Genomic DNA, 22911 nt, shown 5'->3' on the forward strand with positions numbered 1-22911 from the left:
GATAATTCGGAATACAAATTTCGTCCGTAAAATGTTAATATGAACGAATCTGTATCCATATAATTTAGAATAAAATCCTCACCAAATTTCACTTTTAGAAAATCATACAGAAAATCATACATCACCCACTTTGATAAATCTAATATGCAGAACCCTAAGTACAATGGTCTATCATATTTTACTCTGACATTCCTAATTTGAATAGCAACCATATTTTCGGAGAATATCGAAAGGCTGTGAAAATTTGGCTTCGAGATTAATTTACTAGCAACATTCCTTCTTCTTTGGTTTGCCTCATCTACCCACATTGTCACAATTTTCACAGTTTTTCTTTTGTCGATATTCTCCATTGTCTTACCGAATGAAGAGTTATTCAATAATTTAAAAAAATCTTTTTCAAAGGCATTTTCAGCCTTTTCCCTATGTTCATTATTCTTCAGTATGTAAGGAGCTAACCAAGCGCTTTGTGTGAAAGCCAAAACTCTATGGACTTTCTTAAGAATTAGTCCATGTTTCAGAGATTGCTTAAGTAATTTGTAGTGTATGGTGTATGATGTTTTGTCAGTAAAATCTGCAATCAGTTTTTCAGTTTTTGAGCCTTCAACACACTTTTTCTCCGCCAAAAAAGGTAAATCGTTATGTTTGTCGTGAAGGTGCGGTGGATATTCAATATCAACCTCTAAAATAAAACCAGTAGGAGCGTTGTCAGGAATAGATAATATTACAGCTGGATCATTGAATTTCTCCATTTCATAACCCTCCACCCATCTAAAATCTTTTCAGGGAGACACTCAGTCATAACTGTACCATATAAATTATTTACATCCAAATAATAGATATTTACCTCTGGTTTGGCACTATTATAATTGGGAGCATCTTCATTATTTGCTACCGAGTGTCTGTTTGAGCACTGGGTAAGCCCTCCCCGAATACCATTTTTGCAGAAATTGTACATGTCTATATCTCTGAGTAGCTCAAGTTCGACTTTAGTACATAGTAGCATTGCATCCCAAGATAGAGATGGTGCTGTGAGATATTGACAAGGGTCCAGTTCGTGAATTCGCATACATAAGCTCCTGAAATTTTCAAATACGTCTGCTAAAAGCAAGACATCAGCTTTTAAGTACAAATCCATGTAGTCTTGCATAGTTTGACATCGAAAATGTGACCAAACATTTGTTGCATGCCTATAATCGTCTGACGAGCATTCAGTATCGGTCAACTTATTATAAAATTGGTCTATAGGGGGAAGTTGTTTCTCCTTCAATTTTTCAAATGATGACATATATTCGTAGGGAAATACTCCTTTCCTAGTCATAAGTTCAAATGATTCATCATCAGGAAAATGAGATCTGACAGCAACAAAAGAATCTCGAGATAAATTCCTTGCTAATTTATCCAAACTAGTAGGCATAAATCGAAAACTATCTAAGAAACGATGCTCTAATCTATTCATTTTCTTTTTCTTCTCTTTTTTGCCCTCACTTTCCTCTTCTTGCTGGAATTCCTCATCATCTTCCTCACTCGAATCTTCTTCTTCTCCTACAACAACTGTACTTTTTAAAGAACTAGAGTCGGTTGACTCGTTATCCATATTAATGAAATAAGACATTGAAATATATTTTTCTTTGTTTTGAGGTATGACTCTTATTTCACCTCCAAATTCAACTAACTCTTTAAAGAAGAGGTGACAGTCGTACGAAGAAAAATTGTGGAAATATATTGGAATAAATTTAGGTAGATGATATTGCAGATTGCAATGGTTATGTACCGCACCTCGATATTGCCCCGTTAAGTGACAATGATCTTTCACCCTATCGTTACCTAAAATGTCGCCACATATACGACAATTGATATCCCTAAGAAAGGCTGTCTCTTCTTCGGGGGTTAGAGTATTCATAGGTTTCGTTTTGGTTAGGTAACTATCATACAAAAATTTACAATCCTGAATTAGTTCTTTCAGAAAAACATTTGCTGCGTCGGGACCACTATATATAAATAACTTATTTAAATTTTCATTAAAACTACATTTAATAAAATAACTAAAAGCACATGGAATATGCTTCTTTACCTTTTCCGTTTTTTTACTCGCCCCATTGTTCTCATCTTCCTGCACGTCTTCCAGTACACTTTCGGAGTCAGCATAAATAACGAAAGGCACCTTATCCTTTTTCTTGTGATTGACGAACTTTAGTACGGCTTCTTTTTTGTTCGGCAGGGCACAGACTACTTTTCCACACTGCTTTTTGTGAGTCATACATTTATTTTCATCGTGGAAACATTGCAGGCATCCAAAACAAAAGTAACCTTTCTCCTTATGACTTGTGAATTGAGACCGCATAAGACTGAAAAAAAAAGAACAAATACATGATTATTATGATATGGTTTTGATTGATAAGTTTTGTTTATAATTACCAAGACATATCCATAACCAAAATGTAATGGAAATTTTCTTCGTTGTGCAGCAATATTAAATTAATGTGATTGCTTTTCGTCTCCTTTGTTAAGTAATATGGACCAACGACCGACTTGTTTTCATAACCGAAAACATTTACGCTAATCTCTGGGTTGTTCATTTCAAATTTTTTTATATATTTAAGACCCAATGGGAAATTTAATTGTTCGAAATTTAGCGATATTCCAGACTGCAGAATAATGACATCTTGGTGTATGTCTACGTTATATGAAGAGGTTATACTCGGATCTCCATATGCAGTTTCCCCCAATGCAACAACCATACACCACTTAAAACAAAAGTCATCATAGTTTTTGATGTTAAGGCACGCACCCTTCTTGTTGCTTAATGATTTCGGAGTTGGAATATAATGTGAGCCACGTGTTAAGTTGGCTCTCAACACATTTATGTCAAGTTTTAAAAGTTTCTCCAGGGCCCAATTAGAGCCTCTTTCTTGGAACTCTTCTGATTTAGCTATAATTTCCACACAGTGGTTGAAAACGACCTCTTCCAAATCATCTCCCAGGGTTAATAGCGTTGTTTTTGAAATATGATTAAATATATTTTCAATAGTTAACTCTTTGGAAGTTGAAGGTCCATCTTTTTCATTGTTTGGTTTCACATACAGTCCTTGGAGTTCCATATTAAATTTTATGAGCGTTTTACCGTTTAACTCATTTTTCAAGGTTTTAATTATTAATTCTTTTGAAGCATTAAGAAAATCGATCGGGTACAAAATGTCTTTATTGTTTTGTATCTCATAGCTGAGTATATTTTTGTTAAATGCACTTTTAACAATTTTTATGTCAGAATCCAGATTTTTTCTCACGGTGGATCGATGTTCTTCGCTACGAACGTGTGATCGTATATTATTCACAATTTTATCACAATCACCACAAAACTTTTCCACCTTCACAGCTGATTTATTTTCATGCTGCTGCTTTAGTTTTTCTTGTTGTTGATCTCGATTTTGTTTCATTACATGCTCATCTCCATGATGGTTCTCTAAGTGCAATTCTAAATCGTTTACACTTTCACATAAAACATCACAAAACATACAATGCTTTTTCATATGTTTCACAAATTCATTTTTTTCCTTGTAATAAAGGCTGCATGACCAACAAATTTTTTGAGACATTATAAAAACTTTTTTAAGAATATTAAGAAACGATGCTTATTAATCTGTGACTTGTTGAGTACTGAAATTTCTTCCAATCCAATCAATACATTATTGACTACATTTTGTAAACAAATAGAAATTCTGTGATTGAAGCAGAATTTGTCATGAAACTCTGCAACAACGCTTCCCCCCAAATTCTCATATCCATTTCACAGAAATCCAATTGTTAGTTAATGTAAACAATGGTGTTTCCTTCTTCAAATCCCTTCAATCTTCAATACCGAATTGATGCAGGGTTTGTCATGAAACTCTTTCAGTTTCAATTCTCTCAAATTGCTACATAATGTAAACAAATTCTTCATCGACAAAACTATCAAAAAGCGATCGATATAATGTATCAAAATGCCTGTCCACACAAGAAGAATTTGCTTTGATTGGCTACAGCAGCATTTTTTTAGTGTGTATATGCTACAACATTAATTGGTGGTTAGATGTCGCCTATATCGTTTCGAGGGAAATGACTGGAGAGCCATCTGGACAAAATAATAGAACACACATCTTCTTGTTGACTATGATACTAACCAAATTTGTCTCTGCTATATTCACTTCTCATATGGTGGATCTCTCTAGCCCCATTCGATATGATCATATTTCAATAGTTTTGGAGTGTGTCTATGCTACAACATAATTTATGGATAGTATGGATGGAACTCACCGTTAGATGTCGCCTATATCGTTTCGATGGGAATAACTGAACATTTTTGAGTCGCTAAAATTATAGACAAATTAAAACAAGTACAACGAAAAGTTAGTTTTGTCTTTTTATCTCATCATGTTTTGCATAGCCAACATGCTGATTTTCGTGTTCAACCCACTCGACTTCGTTATCGTTTTTCTTAAAACCCCTGAAATATCAATAATTGCAGCATATTTGTCAATTGAAACTCTTCTATAATATATCACATTTATTGAAGTCGATTTCTTGAAATATATGTTTTCAAATAAATTAATAAGCACATTTGACTGCAGTAATCAACATGTTGACTATATAAAAGCATTCTGAGAGCCATCTAGATAAAATGATTTTCTTCGATACTTACCTCTTACTTATATTCACTTCTCACATGGTGAATCTCTTTAGTCCCACTCGATATGATCATAATACATTTTTTTTTTCGGAGGGTGTCTCTGCTAGTGGTGAATATTAAAACTTGAAATTTCACCATCCCATACACAGTTTTGGATTGTGTCTGCGCTAAACTTAGCGCCATCTAGTAGTTCATATTAAAACTAGCAACACCAACGCCAACAGCCCCAATAAAATTTGACGTGGTACAATTCAAAAGACAACATCCCCAATATAATTTGCCGTGGTACAATTCAAACGACAACATCCCCAATATAATTCACCGTGGTACATTTCAAAAGACAACATCCCCAATATATTTCACCGTGGTACATTTCAAAAGACAACATCCCCAATATATTTCACCGTGCTGAATTTCCCCCAATCAACATCCCCAATAGAATTTGCCGTGGTACAATTCCCAAGACAACATCCCCATTAAAATTCACCGTGGTGAATTTACCCAAATCAACATCCCCAATAGAATTTGCCGTGATAAATCGTGGTGAATTCCCAACATCCCCATAAGCACACTACTCACCTGTCCGACAGCTTTTAAAATTATTTCAGTGACAGCTTATTATATTGTTTACAAAAGCATTTTGGTGAGAATTTTCCAGAAAAAAAAAAACTTATTCCTGATGGAATTCAAGCGTGATAGTGTGATTTGTTTATATTTGGCTGGAAACCACAAATGGCTATCGTTAGAGCACTCCAACATTTAAATGTGAATAAATCTTTTGTGTCTTGTACCATCGCTCGTTACCGTGATAATGGTAGCGTATCCCGACGTCAAGGAAGTGAACGGAAGGAAACAGCAACATCAGAAAAAAAGGTTGGAAAAGTAAAGAAGCAACTTGATCGAAACCCGCGTCGCAGTGGCCGAAAAATGGCTTTTGAGCTGAATATTGAAGGATAAGGTCGGGGTAAAACCATTGAATTTCCAAAAAGTGCAAGAACTTACACCGCAACAGAAAAAAAATAGACTCAAAAGAGCTACAGAGTTGTTTCGCTTGGCCGAAAGTGGTGAACTGACGAAATTGGTTTTCTCCGATGAGAAAACATTCGTTGTTCAGCAGTTTGTAAACAAACAAAATGATCGTGTTCACTTGTCAAAGATGTCAGCTGAAAATGTGCACCTTCGGTTGGCCACCAGAACTCAAGCGCCGGACATGGTGATGGTGTGGGCCGACATAACAGACGATGGTCGCTCTTCGCTTGTATTAATCGACCGTGGCATTAGAATACATGCCGAATCTGGAGGGTGTATTAAAGCCTTGGCCACGCAAACATTTTGGCCGCAGACCTTGGACATTCCAACAGGACTCAGCACCAACGCACTCAGCATCCGTCTCCTAAGAATGGTTACAAAATGAGGTTCCTTGCTTCATTTCCAGCGCACCATAACCACCAAAATCTCCGGATACCAATCCGTTGGACTATTGTGTCTGGAGTATTTTGAAAAGCAAGGTTGGCACTAAAAAATGCCAAAGTGTCGATAACGTCAAGCAAGCGATTCGCCGGGAATGGGCCAAAATACCGTAGAGCATCATTCGGGTAGCGTGTGGCGGTTTCGTTGGCCGTTTGAAGGCCATAATTCGTGCCAAAGGTGACCAATTCGAAAAAATTAAAACTTATTCTAAAATTTGATGCTACTTCCGACATTTTTTTGCTTTAAATCAAAAATTTTTTGGCTCTGTTGCAGTTTTTTTTATCTCACCCTGTATTTTTTTAAAAATTTAGGTTTATATCTCTGATATTCTTAAAAAAAACTCACGTTTATAGCTCTGATGCTCTTCGAAAAAAAATATTCTTAAGCATCCACGTTTGTACCTCTGATGGAGCTTAAATTTCTTAAAAAAAAAAAAACATGTTTATAGGTCTATTGTTGTTGGAAAAAAATATTCCTTAAAATTAATGTTTATAGACCTTGACAGATTCATATAGCCCCAATGGGCTCGGAAAAATGTTCTTAAACGTGTACAGCTTTGATGTTTTTGGAAAAATATTCTTAAAGACCGATATATAGCTCTAATGTTGCTAAAAATATTTTCAAGTTCAAGAAGTTCTGGTTTATAGCTATGATGTTGTTCGAATTAATATTCTTAAAAAATCAACAATTTTAATTCTGGTGTTGTTGGGGGAAATATAAAAATATAAAATTGAAAATTGTAGTTTTGAAAAATCACGTTGCTAATTTTTTTTTTAAATCACTGATATTGCTGAAAAAAAATCCATTCCAAATCCAAGTTTAGAAATCTGATGTTCGAAAATGTTTCATAAAATCCCGATTTATAAAATAGATGTTGTTGGAAAAATACTCCTAAAATATCCACATTTATAGTTCTGATGTTATAAAAAATATTTTAAAAAAAAACTTCCACATTTTTAGCAGTTAATAATGGATGGTGCGTAAAATATTTAAAGATTAGACAAAATAAAAATAAATCTGAAAAATCACCTAAAGTCCTTCAAAATTTTCTTAAAAAATCAACTTCTCTGGTGCAAGATGAGGCCCAATACGATGGCAATCAAAACCCTCACTTCGAAAAAAAAAACATTTCTTATAAACATAATAAACATCATAAATCCCGAATTAAATAAATTAATACCTCTTAAGGCGGCAGACCCAACACACATGAGCTTTGCAGCAAAATTCTGGAAAAGTGGGGACAATGTGTGTCATCATGACATGTCTCTCATATTGTATGGAAGCACGCTTACATACATACATACATATCTATATATATATGTATATAAGTATGACTAGCTATTTTATGCAGAACTGCGGAACTGACTGACTCCTAGGGTGGGTGTGGTAATGATCTGATAATAAATTTAATATTAGCCTGTTAACTGTGAAGAAGAGACTTCCAACTTCCACGAACACAATGTAGACATTAAATTGGACATATTTATTTAATTGAAAAAGATGTTGGGTCGGCGATATGAATTTTGCCAAAAAGTCTCTTCGTATTCTTTATTTTTTGAGACAGACATTTTGTGGCTCAAACAGAGCGAACAAAATCCACTCAATTTTTCTGGAGGGGCGATTCCACTCATATGTTGTCATATTCCCCCTTCGGTTATGAAAACAAATTTAATTAATAAATTTAAAAACTTTTGCCATGTGTGTTGCGGGTTGTCAGTTCTTCTACCGTTCTTCGGTCAGTCAAAGTCGAAGTCATTGTGGTTGAACTTGGTTTGGATTACTGATTACTGCCGCCGCTATTCTTGGGAAACCCTCATTATGTACAGGTAGCCAAACCAAGCGTGAGTATGTGTGTTTGGTAAGACACTCAAGAGATAACTACATATGTATGTACATACAAATTTACTTATGTGAACATGTCGCTTACCACAAGCCCTTGCCAAAGTAGATAAACATAATAAAACCCTTAATAAGGGAAGTGTGCGAGCGTGTGTGTGTGTGGGGGGGGGGGGGGGGGAGTACAAACAGGAAAAGGTGTCATCGTAAACAGTTTAAGGCATTACATTTGCATTTCTATTAGCATTAAATATTCTCAACGTGTCACTTGATTATGAGCACGGTGGGATGGAATGTAACAAGAGGAAACAATATAGAAGAGTCCCAAAAAAGTTGATTTTGAAATATTTTAACCAGGGATTTTTAAGAATATTTTTCATGGACCATCAAAGCAAAAAACGTGAACTTTTTAAGAATATTTTTTCTATCAACCTCAGAGTTTTTTCGAAGACCAATAGAACCATAAACGTGAAATTTTTAAGAATATTTTTTCAAGACTTTTGGAACTATATACGAGGATTAAAAAACTAAGGCCATCGGAGATACAAACTTGGAATCTTTTAGAAAACTTTTTTTAGACCAACTTGAATTTTTTATAAAAAAATTATTTCAATTCCACATTTGTTACATTTTAATTTTTTTCCAATTTTTTTTTTTCAGAACATCGAAGTTATAAATTTTACATTTATATATTTTTTTAGACACATTCCGAGTTTTAGGGGTTTTGGAAATTCGAATTTTAAGGTTACGAAAAGCTCAAAAAATTTTCCATTTGGCACTTGGTATGAGAATCGAAACAGCTTGATATAGGAAAGCGGGAAACGTGTACTAAGTGTGCGAACTGTACTAAATTTGGAACAGTTTTGTTTAGGGTCAACGAATGAAGCTGGAATTTTTAAATTTTGTATTGGGGTCCCTGTTGGTGGTTGGTTTGAGTTTTGGAAATGGGTACAAAAAGTGCACTAAAAATACTATATTTCGTACCATTTTGTATTGGGTGAAAAGATTGTGCTTGAAATTTGATATAAGGGTCACTGTTCATGTGTAGCCTGGATATATGGAGGTGGTTTCGGAAATGTGTACTTTAATTGTACGAAAAGTACCCTGTAGTAGGTGAAATAAAAACTGCATCAAAATCAAACGCCATAATTTTTACTTGCGCTTGAGTTCTGTTGGCCAACCGAAGGTGAAGATTTTCAGGTGCCCTCTTTGCAAGTAAACACGATAATTTTGTTTGTTTACAAAATGGTGGAAAACGAATGCTTTCTCATCGGAGAAAACCAAATTCGCCAGTTTATCACTTTCGGCCAAGCGAAGCAACTCTTTAGCTATTTTGAGTCTATTTTTTAACGCCACAGCCACATGTGGTTTTCCAGCCAAATATAAAGAAATTACACTATCACGCTTAAATTCCATCTCTAATAACTTTTTTTCTGAAAAATTCTCACCAAAATGCTTTTGTACGCCTGTAAACAATATAATGACCTGTCACTGAAAACATTTTAACAGCTGTCGCACGAGTGGCTTAGAAATGACAGCAGTCTGAAGTTGGTTGCAGTTTTTTCATCTCACCCTGTATTTTTTATTTATTTTTTTAACGATCTTTGTTTTTCCCAATGAAAATACAAACATGATTGATAGATTTGTTAAATTATGCATTTATTTATTTTTATTATATTGTATTTGGAGCAGTTGTTGATGTTTTCCTTTTAAAGAAAACATTTCGAAATCATTTCTTTAAATAGAAATCACCAATATCGGGTTTTGTAGTATGTACTTAAAGATTTTGTTTTTCGTTATTAACTCTATAGTTATAATACATGTTTTGCATTTGGGTATTTGGTAATGTTGTTGTCATCATGCGTTTCATTTTGTTGTCATTTTATTTCATTTTAATTATTTCTCTTTTTGTATTACACAATTATTTTCATAATAATATTCTTTGGAAATTTGTTTTTAATTATTTTTCATAATGTTTTTCTCATACTTGTTTCTTCTTAAAACGAGACAAACAAAATTCAATCGAACAGGAATAATTCTAAATGAAACACTTGATCTATTCTCAGAAGCATGATATGAATTTGAATAATTGTTTTTATTTCTTTATTTTTATTTATTTTGTTGATAGTTATAGAGATGCATATTTAATTTTTATTTATATATGAATTTCCTGTTGGTTTTTTTTTGTTTATTTAAAAAAACTAGAGTATTAAAATTATTAGTTAGGGTTTGGTTTTCTTTTGTTTGTTTTAATTTCTCACTTCTCAATACTGTATGGATAAATGTTAATATTTTTTTTGGGATTTATTTGTTTAATATTATTGACATAATTTACTGATAAGTTATAACGGGTTTTATATAGTTTATGTTATACTTAACTCAGGATGTGTGATAGTTTCAAAAGCAGGAGCATAATTCGGGAAAAATGGAGATTATTTTAGAAAATATTTATTAGTTGGGAATTTAAGCCAACATTTTTATAATGTTAATAATTATAGATTAGTAACAAAATATATGCAAGAAAATGTGAACAAAATATTTTGATACTCTGAGTAGTAAAATTTAGAAAATATTTCTTTTTTAATCACAGATTTATGAAATACAATACTGCATTATCAAAACGATGTATACTTAAGTTAAAAACAAAGATACTAACAATTCATAAATTGGAAAGATCATTAAACATTAAAAAAAACAGGTAAAAAAGCTGTAAGTTCGGCCGGGCCGAACTTTGAATACCCTCCACCATTTGGAACGAATTTTGCAATTCTCAAAAACAATAAAATATGTTAAAAATTCGGTTACAATCTTAAATGTAGCTGCAATATTAGGGTCTATACGGCGACATGGATCTGCATAGGTAATTTCTGTCATAAGACTTTACAATATTCATATGCGAAACTTAAAAAAAAATCGGTGTATAATGTAGCTAAAATCATCAGAATACCGAATATAGTGAGGTTCCGTTATATTGGGGCTATACGAAGACGTGGACCTGCACAGAAAATTTTCTGTCATAGGCTGTAGTATTCATTCCGAACTTCAAACACCAAATTTGAAACAATTCCGGTAAATAATGTCGCTAAAATCATCAAAACACCGAAAAAAGGGGGGCACCATTATATGGGGGCTATACCTAAACGTGGACCTACATTACCCATTTTCAATACCAAAAGCCCTTCAGACATAATACACATTTGAGTAAAATGCTATCAACCTACTTCATTTCGCTCGGAAGCTAGTGTGATTTCCACAGACGGATAGACCAACGGACATCGCTAAGTCGACATAGAATTTTATACTGATCAAGAATATATATACTTTGAGGGGTCTAAAATGTATATTTCAAGGTGTCACAAACGGATGACAAACATCATATACCCTCCATACTATGGTGGAGGGTATAAAAAAGGATAATTGTAATGGAGGAAAATTAAATGGCCAAATAACGTCAATATCTAATTAATTTGACTCTTAAATTATATACTCAAAAATCAAAATTTGTCTCTCTTTAAGATTTTGATTGGCCCTAAGACTTGGATTTAGTCTTAATTTTGTGTGGGTTTTTAAATTATAAGCTAAAAAAATACAATTCAAATATACTATATAATTTACCCCAAAATCAGTCGAAACCCTTTGTGTGGAACTCTAGATTTAAGGCCATCAAAAATAATTTAAATCTACACTTATTAATTCCAATATATATATATAATCAAATTATAACTTTATTTACAACAAAAAAAAAAAAAAAAATCAAGAAAAAAATAATTAACAAAAAAAGCAGAAAATATTTACAAAAAATCATAAAACTAAAACAAAAAATAGTAAAATATTGCATTTATATTGCACAAATTATAGTAAATCATTTAAAATAAACTATAGATCTTATAGTTCTACAGTAGAGGAAGCAAAATAAACTCAGATCAAAAAATAAAAATAATTGTGATGTTCAAAATTCCATTCAATGACACTTTGAGATAAAAATATATCAAAATATATACTCGTTTATAAAAAGGTTAGTTGGTACAAGAAGAAAAAAGAGTTGCCAGTTAAAATCTAATATCGAATGTTTTACAATATGACACAAATAATATAAAAAAAAATCAAAGGAGAAAAATGAGATTCCCGTGTTAACGTCTTTTTAGTTTGTTTCTTTCTATGCGATATACATTTGTTTACGCTAAACAACAACATTTCGATAATGTATGTGAAGTATCTTACGTTCATACCTACATGTTACTATGTATGTATGCCTGCCTTAGTAGTATAATTGCGTTTCATTTGAGATTTGATTTTATCCAAAAATAAACATAATTAAAAATTATAACAAGCCTTATGATAACAAATTAAATTATAATGATAAGCAATCTTAAGAAATTTCTACACTTTGCTTTTGTTCGTTTCTATGCTTTTTTTGTTTCTTTGTCTCAAGGAATACTCTGCCATCAACGATTCTTTGTTGGGGCTCTTTTTTGATGTTTTGGTAGCCTGCTAGCCAAACACTTTGAAAACTTACTTACGTTGTTGTTGCTGCTGATGCTGTTGGGAACTTTGTGTGTGAGAATGATCACCGGAGATGTTATTCCTTGCCTGATGATGGTGATGATTTTCCTCATCGTCGCTGGGCTCTTCTTTCAATGGCAACGAATCAATCTGCTTGGCTGTGGTTACTTTTTTGTTACGCTGCCAAGTAAACACCCGGGCCATTTGTAGGAATTTCTTACGTGACATTTTTCCCATGTGTTTTAGACGTTCCTTAAAATCAGCATCACCATCCGGCTTGCCCTTGCCGGCATGCTCCTTTTCCAGGGCATTCATAAATTCTTGATTGATGCGCAGTTGATTCATGAATTCCTCATTTTGCAGCATCATGGCAAACTGTTCATCGGGTAAATCGAAATCTCGATTGGGGTCGTAGGGCAGGGCAATTGTATTGCCCCCACCACTGCCAATGGGATTGAGTCGTAAAAATGTTGAAGGTAAAGGCAACAACATGGGTGGGTTCCATCGTCGATTGATGCCTGTAGCCTGGCTACGATTTGTTTGCATACGTTTGGGGGTACTACCCTGGGAGGATTTTTGAGATTGCAATTGGGCAGGCGGTCTCACTTTCGGTGAGGCGCCTGTTGTGCTGTGATTTGGTGAATTAGTGCCCAGATTTAATAAAACTCCAGCGGAGGGCAGAGATTTGTCTACAGGCCCAGTGACGCCACCGCCACCACCGCTAATGCCATCAATATCATCCACATCAATTAATTGCCCGGTGGCTGGTTGCCGGTTAGTACGACTGGCGGCCTCTGTATCACTGTCGCTCAAATTGATGAGACTTCTTTGGGGCGAAACATTTTCCAATTCGTTGCGTAGTTTTTCATTCTAAACGCAATGCAAAAAACATTCATAATTATAAACATTTCCAAAAACAGAATTCCATGCTCCACTCACCTGATTATCTGTTGACATTTGCAGCAGCTGATCAATTGTGGCATCCACAGCTCCTTGGTTGGCACGCAATACCGCCTCAATCACATCCCTATCCATGTCGGGAAACATAATTTTGAAATCCGACATCGCCTGGAAATAAACGAAAAAACTTTAGCTTTAATTATACAGGAATCATAGTCCCTACTAACCTGGGCGAATTCCAGCTGCATCGTTGATGCCATTTCTAATGTTTTGGTGTGTATGTATGTGTGTCCTTGGCTGTAACACTTTCCAAGGGGGTCTTGTCAACCTTTTAGGTGTGCACAGCAGCTGTATATTATCAATTACCAAAGGGGAGAAGGATATTTTCTTTCCCCCAAATATGTGTTTTGAAATAAATTTTCCCCTCTGCTTCACATATGTTTGGCTTCGCGCTGCTGTTGAATGACCAAGCAAAACATGAAAACTTTTCCGTTTCCTTGTGTACTTTCTTGATTATATATTTACATTATTTAATTTTTATGGACAATTTATGATACTTTATTTCTTTACTTTCTTTTCACTTTCGTCTTTACACACTTCTTTGACGTTTTCAGCCATCTTTGAACTAACCAAATTGGAAAACGTTCCAAATAGATTCAAATAAGAATGGCAAAGAGAGTGAGCGATAAAGGCTAAGTTGAAAATAAAATAAGCGACAAGTTTTTGTTTACGAATGTGTGTAATGAATAACGGCCAACAGCCAGCTGGTGTATTAGGGATACATAGCTAAGAGACACAATCGAATATGATATCCGTGGTACTATCGATAATTTTATTTCTTGTGTCTATTTGAGTCCACGATAATTCAATTATTTTTAATAATTTGTATAAATTATTGAAAAATCTTGTTTGTGGAGCCAAAAGAGCAGTTTTCCGACCGATGTGACAAAATTTAAAAGACTTAGGCAATGCTTATTGCTCTGTTCTAGAACTGGAAGTATGTAAAACTTTTGACTATGATAATCGATTTTCCCTTTTGTCGTGGCAATCTTACTGCCAAGTTATGTGAAGTTGCGGGAATGAGGAACAATGCTAACATGTCAAGTATCGAAGTAGAGAGCCATCTATATGTGAAAATATATCAATAGTAAAACGACGTGCGGTCCACACTTTTTACTGCAGCTAAGACGCAACCCCGACGAGTTATTGTTACATTAAATATTTGTTTGATTAAAAAATGTGTGATGGACATTACAACTTTTCAAACCACTCCACATCGTTTAAGGTTTGTCGTATTAGGTTTGCCCAGTTATTTTTACTGATGCTATCTGTGTTTGAGATTCGGCGGCGGTTTGTACTAGAAGTACTAAATGGTAGTACATTAGGATACGGCTGAAATCCTCAAATTAGATATTGGGGTCCCTGTTGGTGCCTGGATTTGAGATATGGCGGAGAAAGAGAATACCACCTTTCTTTCATACATATCTTGGACATTAACCAGACAGACCTATTATTTAATAAATCCACTTTTTGGAAAAAAGGTATTTCAAAGTCTATGACATAAAAATATATTGTTAAAATAACAACGACATTGTATTTTTGTTTATCTCAACTTCGCCAAAAAATGTTGTAAAAAATCCACTATCATCTCTTTGTTAGTGTGTTAAAAAAATGTTGCTCATAAAATCCACGCTTATACTTCATTTATACATCGGTGTGTACATAACTACCTTCATAGATTCCCATAATTCGTCAAATCGAATACGTGTCGGTTATTCATCATTTGAACTCAAAACAACCACAATTACATTCGCGCTCAAAGTTCAATGTGTGACAAAAACCCAAACTCAGGACACAGCTGGTATTCAAATTCAAACAACAACAGCAACTAACATGAATAGAAGAATGGCACACACACACATACGCAAATGTGGCTGGAAAACAAATGAACGTACAAGTGATGAAATAGACGAATGAATACCGCGACAAAACATGAACATTTACCACAAATTTGTTAGCAATGACATTAAACAATGGCGAAAACACAGCAGCGTGTAAAAGATCAACAATCAAACAAACCAAACACAGCCAGCCAGCCACTGTGTCAAAGTTCCTGTGTTTTTATCGCGTTCTCTCCCCTCTCTCTCTCAGATAACTCAGAGTAATTCCTAGGTGGGAGATGACAAATTTATCATTGTGTGTTTTAACATCCGTTACCGTTATACACCAGTTAAGTGTTATTGGGAGACTGATGATGTACGAGCAGGTGAGGGTGTGTGTGTGAGGTCGGCGAACATGTATTGCAGAGAATTGAATTTATATCATTAGTGTAGACATGTTTTGCATATACCCATGTGTTTTCTGTTTCCGTTATTGTTGTTGTTGCTGCTGCTGCTGTTGTTGGTGTTTTGGCAATTTACCATGTCGTGAGTATTTTAATGTGTGTGTGTATGAGTGTCAGAGTATGTTATGTTTTATGATTACAGGAGCAATTTCATTGTAGATTGGTAACTTGTTTAACTATTTAAGTGATTTGCTCTAAGGTATTTTAAGGTTATCATTGAAGAGAAAAACTCTTAGAAATGGAAATGGAGATTAGATGAGAATAATAATGATGGCGAATTAGTTTTCTATAACTAGTGGCAGTCAGTCAGAGAACAGCATAGTCACAATTGTGGATTTTTAAGGATATTTACTATCACCGTAAACTCTAAGAAATATGCACTTTTAAGATTTTTTATTTTTTTTTACAATTATCCTTAATTTTGTCGTTGCTCAAAAATGTTCTTTTTTCTCACATAATTCTGTTTTTTTCAATTGATGTTTTTTTCAATCGTATGTTTTCTATCATTCTGAATTTATAAGGAATCTTTCGTTAATAATTATTTAAAAAAAATAGCAAATTTGAAAAAAAGAACATTGTGGACATTCTTAGGTAATAAAATGGCGGATTTAAACAAAATACAAAAATTATAAACGTGAGTTCTAAGAGATTTTCTACATCAACAGAGCCATCATTGTCGTTTTTATATCCTCCAACATATACTTCGTAAATATATTTTCAATCAGGGTAAAATTCTAATTCGATCTAGCGATGTTCGCCTGTCTGTTGTAATCACGAATTGGGATAGAAGGCTAAAACTTTGCACATATGTATCTGGCTTTTGTCAGTAGACAGGATAAGTTCGTAAATGGACCATGTCGATCAACCTTGTAGAATAGCCCCATATAACCGTGCACTCTGATATACGGAATTTAGGTCACTTTTTCTACCAGAATTGTTTAAAATTCGACATTTACAGTTTGTCACAGGTTCTACCTCCTGCGTCAGATCATTGTATACATAGGTTCACGTTTAAATAGCCCTCACATCATTTTAGCCGTATTTTCTAACGGCTAAATGATGTGAGGGCTATATTGCTACTTAGAGTTGGTAATGGCTTCTGCTTTTCGTGGGAGATTATTGTCTATATAGGTCCACGTTTGCCTGCAGCCCCCCATGTAACCATACCTCCCCATATTCGGTAGAGTTTAGAGTTTGTAATGACAGATTACTTCACCACCCATAAAGCGGTACCTTCGCATATTTGATATTTTGGTCATATTATCCACCTTTTTAACATACTTTTTATTCACTCAGCTATTTGACTACATAGGGTATATATCATTTGATTCGATCAAAACGTGCCTCATCGAAATAATGGTTTTAGACCCTAGGTCTCTTTGGATTAAATTCGATTCAGGACACTTGGAGACTATAGAGAGGTGTCCGTCCGTCCACCTGTCTGTCTGTCTGGATGGCTGGCATCCGGTTCCATTCAAACTTGGCACATCTTGATATTTCTATCAACACAAGATATGTTATAAAGATGGTAGAGATCGGACCATTCCTTCTGGTACCTTCCCCACAAAGGGTCAACCTTTTGAACAGCTACGAAGCTCATAAAAGTCGAGATAGCCCAAATCTGGCACGTCGTAATATTTATATCATATTTAGTGCGAAATGTGCAATATTGGCCCATTACTTCGGAACTTTCTCCATAGAGAGTCAACAATGTGAATAATCACAAGAGAAGCCGAAATATGTTTCAATAATCGAACATTGGTTGAGGGTGTACTTCTGTTGGCAAAACCGGCTAATATTTTTAACTTGTTATATCTTCCACAATAGTATGGAGGGTATATTAAGTTTGTCATTACGTTTGTAACACCTCGAAATATATATTTTTGATGGGCATACAATTCTATGTCGATTTAGCGATATCCTTCCGTCTGCATGCCGGTCTGTGGAAATCACTCTAGCCGTCGAACGAAATGAAGTAGGTTAATAAAATTTTACTTAAATGTGTGTTTGATCTGCAGTATTGAAAATGGGCTATATAAGTCAACGTTTAGATATAGCCTCCATATAAATGTACCTCTCTATACATGATCATTTTACCGACATTACTCACCGGAATGGTTTAAAACTACGTATTTGCACTTAGTAATGGCTATTACAGTCTGTGACAAAAAATTCTCTACGCAGGTGCAGGTTTTTCGGTATTTTTATGATTTTAGCGAAATTATTCACCGAAATTGCCTCAAATTGAAGTTCCTATTAGGTTCTACAGCCTGTGACAGAAAATTGTCTGTGCAGGTCCAGGTTTTCGTATAGCCCCATATATAGCGGCACCTTCCGAAATTCGGTATTTTGATGATTTTTGTGACGTTAAAGTTCGTACGGGATATTACAGCCTAACACAGAAAATTGTCTGTGCAGATCCAGGTTTTCGTATAGCCTCCATATAACGGTAACTCCCGATATTCGGTACTATAATGATTTTAGCGACATTATTTACCGGAATTGTTTCAAATTTGGTATTTTAAGTTCGTAATGGATACCACAGGCTATAACAGAAAAGTGTCTGTGCAGGTCCATGTTTTGCTATAGGCTCCATATAATGGTACCTCCCTATATTTCACATTTGAATATTGTAATGGCTTATGACAAATGTTGCCTACGCAGGTCCACGTCGTCGTATAAACTCTAATATAAGGGCTACATTTGGCATTTTTAGATTTTAACTGAATTTTTAACGGATTTCGAAAATTTCCAAATTCGTTCCAAATGCTGGAGGATATTCAAAGTTCGGCCCAGCTTTTTTGCTTGTTTTTATACCCTACAACACTATGTGTTGATTGGGCCAGAATTTATGTAACACCTCGAAATATTGGTTTCCCATATAGGAAAGTATATATGGATCTTCCTAGCTCGCCGAGCTGAGTCGATCTAGCTATGTATGTCCGTCCGTCCGTCTGTCCGTCTGTCCATCTGTCCATCTGTCCATGTTAATTTGTAATCACTCTACAGGTCGCAATTATGGTCCGATCTTCACGAAATTTAAAATGGAGGTGGGGCTAGGGTCAGAATAGAACCCTATTTCTTTCGGAGATGATCGCATAATATTTAGGGGTCGAAATGGACCAAATACTGAAAAAATATCGGATTTTGCAGTTGCTATACAGGTCGCAACTATAGACCAATCGAATTTCGTGTGTAGCTAGAGTTTAGGGCTGGGAAAAAGCCCACCAATTTGGGTGGTCATCGGATAATATTTAGCTGATAAAATAAACCATATCTTTTGTGTTGAAAAAATTCAAAATTTTTCATTAAACCGCGAATATTTTAAATCCCGGCGAAATCACAAAGCCATGACAAGGTTACTTCTGATCTTTACATTAATGTTAACATCCAACAAAACGGATATATAGCAAAATATGTGCGATATATATGTCTATCAAAGAAGATACGCTTGAAAGATCTTATATATGTCAAGAACGGCTGAACTGATTTCGACAGTTCTTATTAATTCAGAATGGCCTCTTGGCAGAAAAGAAAAACGTCTAAAAAATCGCATAAAAATATCTCCCTAAAGATGAAAATATTGATTTTGTAATATTTTCTCATATTTTTTCAATTTTGTCATTGTTCATGCGAAAGTTTGATGATCTGGTCACCCTAATTCAAAAGTTAAGTTTCGCGCGCACTCGTAAGTTGTGCTTGTGCTGTAGCGCTCAATCACTCAATATGTCCGTTTGTGTCCTCTCTGTGGTTTTTCGATTTTCCTTTGTTCCAAATAAAATCACTTGTTACCTTAACGTCAACCACAACTGTTTGAATTTGGTAAGCGCTATTCAAATCTTCAAATTTGAATTCTAAATAAAGAACCAGAATTGTTCTTTCAAACAAAACTAATACGCTCGTTTTATTTCCTTTCCTTTTTCCTTATCCACATCTGCAAAACGAGAGTAAAATATTTCGAATTCCACGGAATAGTTTTCTGTCCAAAACAGCAGTATAACCAGATTTCTACTCCACAGAAATACCCATATTTGGTAAATACATTTGGTCCATTCGAACCGGATTTAACTGCCGTGCCAAAATTGCCAATCATCCATACTATCCTCCTTATCCATTTTTTCCATCAAAATCAAGGTAAGTTTGTGCTTTAATCATCCAAAAGTGAAATTCAATAGTGCGATTCAATATCCAAGTGATTAACTCAAAGTGCGTTTTGCCGTCAGCAAATTGATATTTTCCTTTTTTTGTTTCTATCAACGCACAGTGTTCCGATTTTTTAACTCCAAAGTTTAAAGTTAAAATTACTTCCAAATCATCATAAAATATTTAAATTTTCCTTTAAATATTTTTAATCGAATTTAGTTGAAAAATATTTTTCCTTCCATTAATATAATTTCAATTATTTTCCCGTTTAAATTTCCATTAATTTAAATAATATTCAAATATTTATTTATTTCCAATTCGCGACAGTGTGTTTGTTCTTCATATTTCTATTTTTCTATTTTGCCGCTAAACCATTTCTACTTGTTGTGTGTTTATGCATATTATCCATCTCCGTTTTATTCTATCACTGTAGTTGTTGTTGTTAGAGAGATTCCCACTACTGGATATTCTCGTCAGCACGCTAACTATTCATCCACACATAAGCACACATACTATTATCATTCCTTGTTGGCCGCTGTTGAGTTGTTCGTCCACTCAGCCACCACAGTGTCTATTCATTATTTTCACTCAACAGTGATTGAAATATTCTCTTCGTTGCGCTCTTTAATAAACGCACACCCTACAGTCGGTCTGTTTATATGGTCGCACTACAACCTGTTTGTGACACCTATATATTATTCTATATTAACATATATATAGCCGTGAAGTGTTGGAATAATTTAGTCTTGCAGACTAGTAATTCATCATTTGGCCGCTAGAGGGCGCTATTTATATATAAAAATAGCCGAAAAATCTTACTTTTTATCAATTTTTTCCGATTTTTTCTGGGTTTCCGCCATTATTACGGGTCCGTTTACACCAGAGTATTCTCCCACCACTTGTCGTCATCTGAAGTGTCCATAATCGCCACTAGGTGTCGCCCTGTAAATAAGGAAATATCTCCAAAATTCCCATTTTTTGCTGTTTTTTCTAGATTTTTCGTGAATTGTAATAATTTTTGAACATTTCTTCAATCCTGCTGGGCTTATTTGCTGTCTCAGATACGTAGTGCTCCATATCGCCGCTAGAGGTCGCTTTTAACTGCTGAAAAGACCTGGAAAAACTGATTTTTGCTTCAAAATTCCAAAATACGTCTTGTTTTTGAATTTTTTTCTGTAAATTTCACACTTCGGTGAATTATTTTTCCTGTTCTGTTGTATACTTGTGAATTTAGCCGCTAGAGGTCGTATTTTCTATAAGAAAACATCATCAAACCACTCGATTTTCCGAATTTCCGTTCATTTTCGTACTTTTTTTCCCAATATTCTCGAGAATTCCAACAATTTCGCTGTTTCTACTGAGTTTCGACTTAAGAAAAGTTCCAATTTTCGTAAGTTCCTCTTCATAACTCCTTCCAACAATGTCGTTAGACGCTTTCATTCGTAATGCTGACCAGCTGGTTGCATTCAATGCTGGTATCGGCGATGGAACTATCCCGGCGACTTCCGCTCAGTTAGTCAAGGTCCATATTTCCGAGTGCACGGGCTTGTGGGAAAAGGCAAAGTCTTCCTTTGATCTTTTCATGATTGAGCAAGCTAATGAAGAAGGTGATGAGGAAGAGGGTGGTGAGGATGTAGCTTCAAATCGAGACACATTCCAGGCTAAGTACAATAGCACATATGTGACTTATTGTACGTGTTTAGCGCGGTTGACAGAACTTTTGGAAAGTTTTCAGCCTCCACCTGTTTCAAAAGATCCGGTTGCTTCTCCAGCGTCAACCGGCGGCAGTCCCATTTCAGACAACCGTGCAGAGCAAAGCTCTAGTCATTCGTTCCACCTTCCTCCGTGCGACACGGAAATCTTTGATGGCGATTATATGTCATGGCCAACATTCCGAGACATGTTCACGGCTGTGTACATCAAAAATTCCAGGCTCAGTCCAGTTGAGCGTTTATTCCACTTGTCTCAGAAGACCAAAGGTGAAGCACGTGATATAGTCCAAAGGTCTCCATTGACTAACCAGGGATTCCAATTGGCTTGGCAGAACTTGTGTTCGAGGTTCGAAAATAAACGAATTCTGGTAAATGGTCAACTGAAGGTTCTTTTCAATCTTCCTTTCATTAAATCTGAATCTGCTTCTGCGCTAAAGGACCTTCAACGCGATATTAATTCCTGTATATCTGCGCTGGCATTATACGATATCGACGTCACAAGTTGGGATCCAGTTTTCGTCTTCCTTTGTTCCAATCGCCTTCCAGACTCAACTCTGACGTTGTGGGAGCAAGGTCTGACAGACAAAACATCACTTCCTAGGTGGGAAGACCTTGATTCCTTCCTCACAAATCGGTATCGTACCCTTGAGTCCGTTTCAGAAATGCGAAACAATTCAAAATCTGAGGACAACAAAGGTAAATCCAATTCCAAACCAAATCCGAAAGGTTCGAAATTCAGTTCTTTCCAGACTAAGGTTTCTGCTCCGAAGTGTCTATTGTGCACCAATTCTTTGCATATTCTTCGGAAGTGTCCTCGATTCATAGCAATGGACATTAAAAATCGTATGTCCGAGGTGGAAAAGCAGGGGTTATGCCTGAATTGTTTCTCCAAAACACATCATGTCCGGAATTGCACTAGCAAAAACAATTGTTTCGAGTGCCAAAAGAGACACAACACAATGCTTCACGATAGTTCAGTGCATTCACGACCATCCAACCCTTCTTCCAACTCAAATAGTAGCGCCAATCTGAACGCCAGCTCTGTTCCATTCACTCCTAATTCCGTACAGTCCACTAGTTCTGGGAACGGAGTTATCCAATCCTGCTTCACGACGAGTTCTAGGGGAGTATTATTGGGGACCGCGCTTGTAAATGTCATGCACTTAGGAGTTTCATATCAAGCACGGGTTCTTCTTGATTCCGGTTCCCAAGGAACATTTGTATCCGAGAAATTCTTCAACAAATTAAAGCTTCCCTATGAACGAACGAACGTTCAGATTTCCGGCCTCAATAATACCACTGCAGCTTCCGTTCGAAAACTTTGCAGTGTTCTTTTATGC

The 22911-nt window shown here is 35.3% G+C and overlaps 2 protein-coding genes across 3 annotated transcripts; both read right to left on the reverse strand.

Moving 5' to 3' along the window:
- Positions 1-721: 721 nt before the first annotated feature.
- Positions 722-3558, reverse strand: LOC131804482 (uncharacterized). The gene is made up of 2 exons (XM_059127423.1): positions 2416-3558; positions 722-2345 (listed from the first exon to the last, which is right to left on the reverse strand). Exons 1-2 carry the CDS (start codon positions 3525-3527, stop codon positions 722-724), a joined length of 2736 nt encoding a protein of 911 aa, XP_058983406.1. The 5' UTR covers positions 3528-3558.
- Positions 3559-10260: 6702 nt separating this feature from the next.
- On the reverse strand, positions 10261-14043 carry LOC131804506 (CUE domain-containing protein 1-like). Of its 2 annotated transcripts, XM_059127482.1 has the most exons (4): positions 13898-14043; positions 13600-13827; positions 13412-13540; positions 10261-13342 (listed from the first exon to the last, which is right to left on the reverse strand). In XM_059127482.1, the coding sequence occupies exons 2-4, from the start codon at positions 13630-13632 to the stop codon at positions 12482-12484; spliced, it is 1023 nt and encodes a 340-aa protein (XP_058983465.1). In that variant the 5' UTR covers positions 13633-13827; positions 13898-14043; the 3' UTR covers positions 10261-12481. The 2 variants fall into 2 exon arrangements, with proteins under 2 accessions (XP_058983465.1, XP_058983464.1); XM_059127481.1 differs by having other exon boundaries at positions 13600-14013.
- Positions 14044-22911: the final 8868 nt, after the last annotated feature.

Source organism: Musca domestica, unplaced genomic scaffold (genome assembly GCF_030504385.1).
Source record: "Musca domestica strain aabys unplaced genomic scaffold, Musca_domestica.polishedcontigs.V.1.1 45, whole genome shotgun sequence".
In the NCBI taxonomy this organism is placed as follows: Eukaryota; Metazoa; Arthropoda; class Insecta; order Diptera; family Muscidae; genus Musca; species Musca domestica.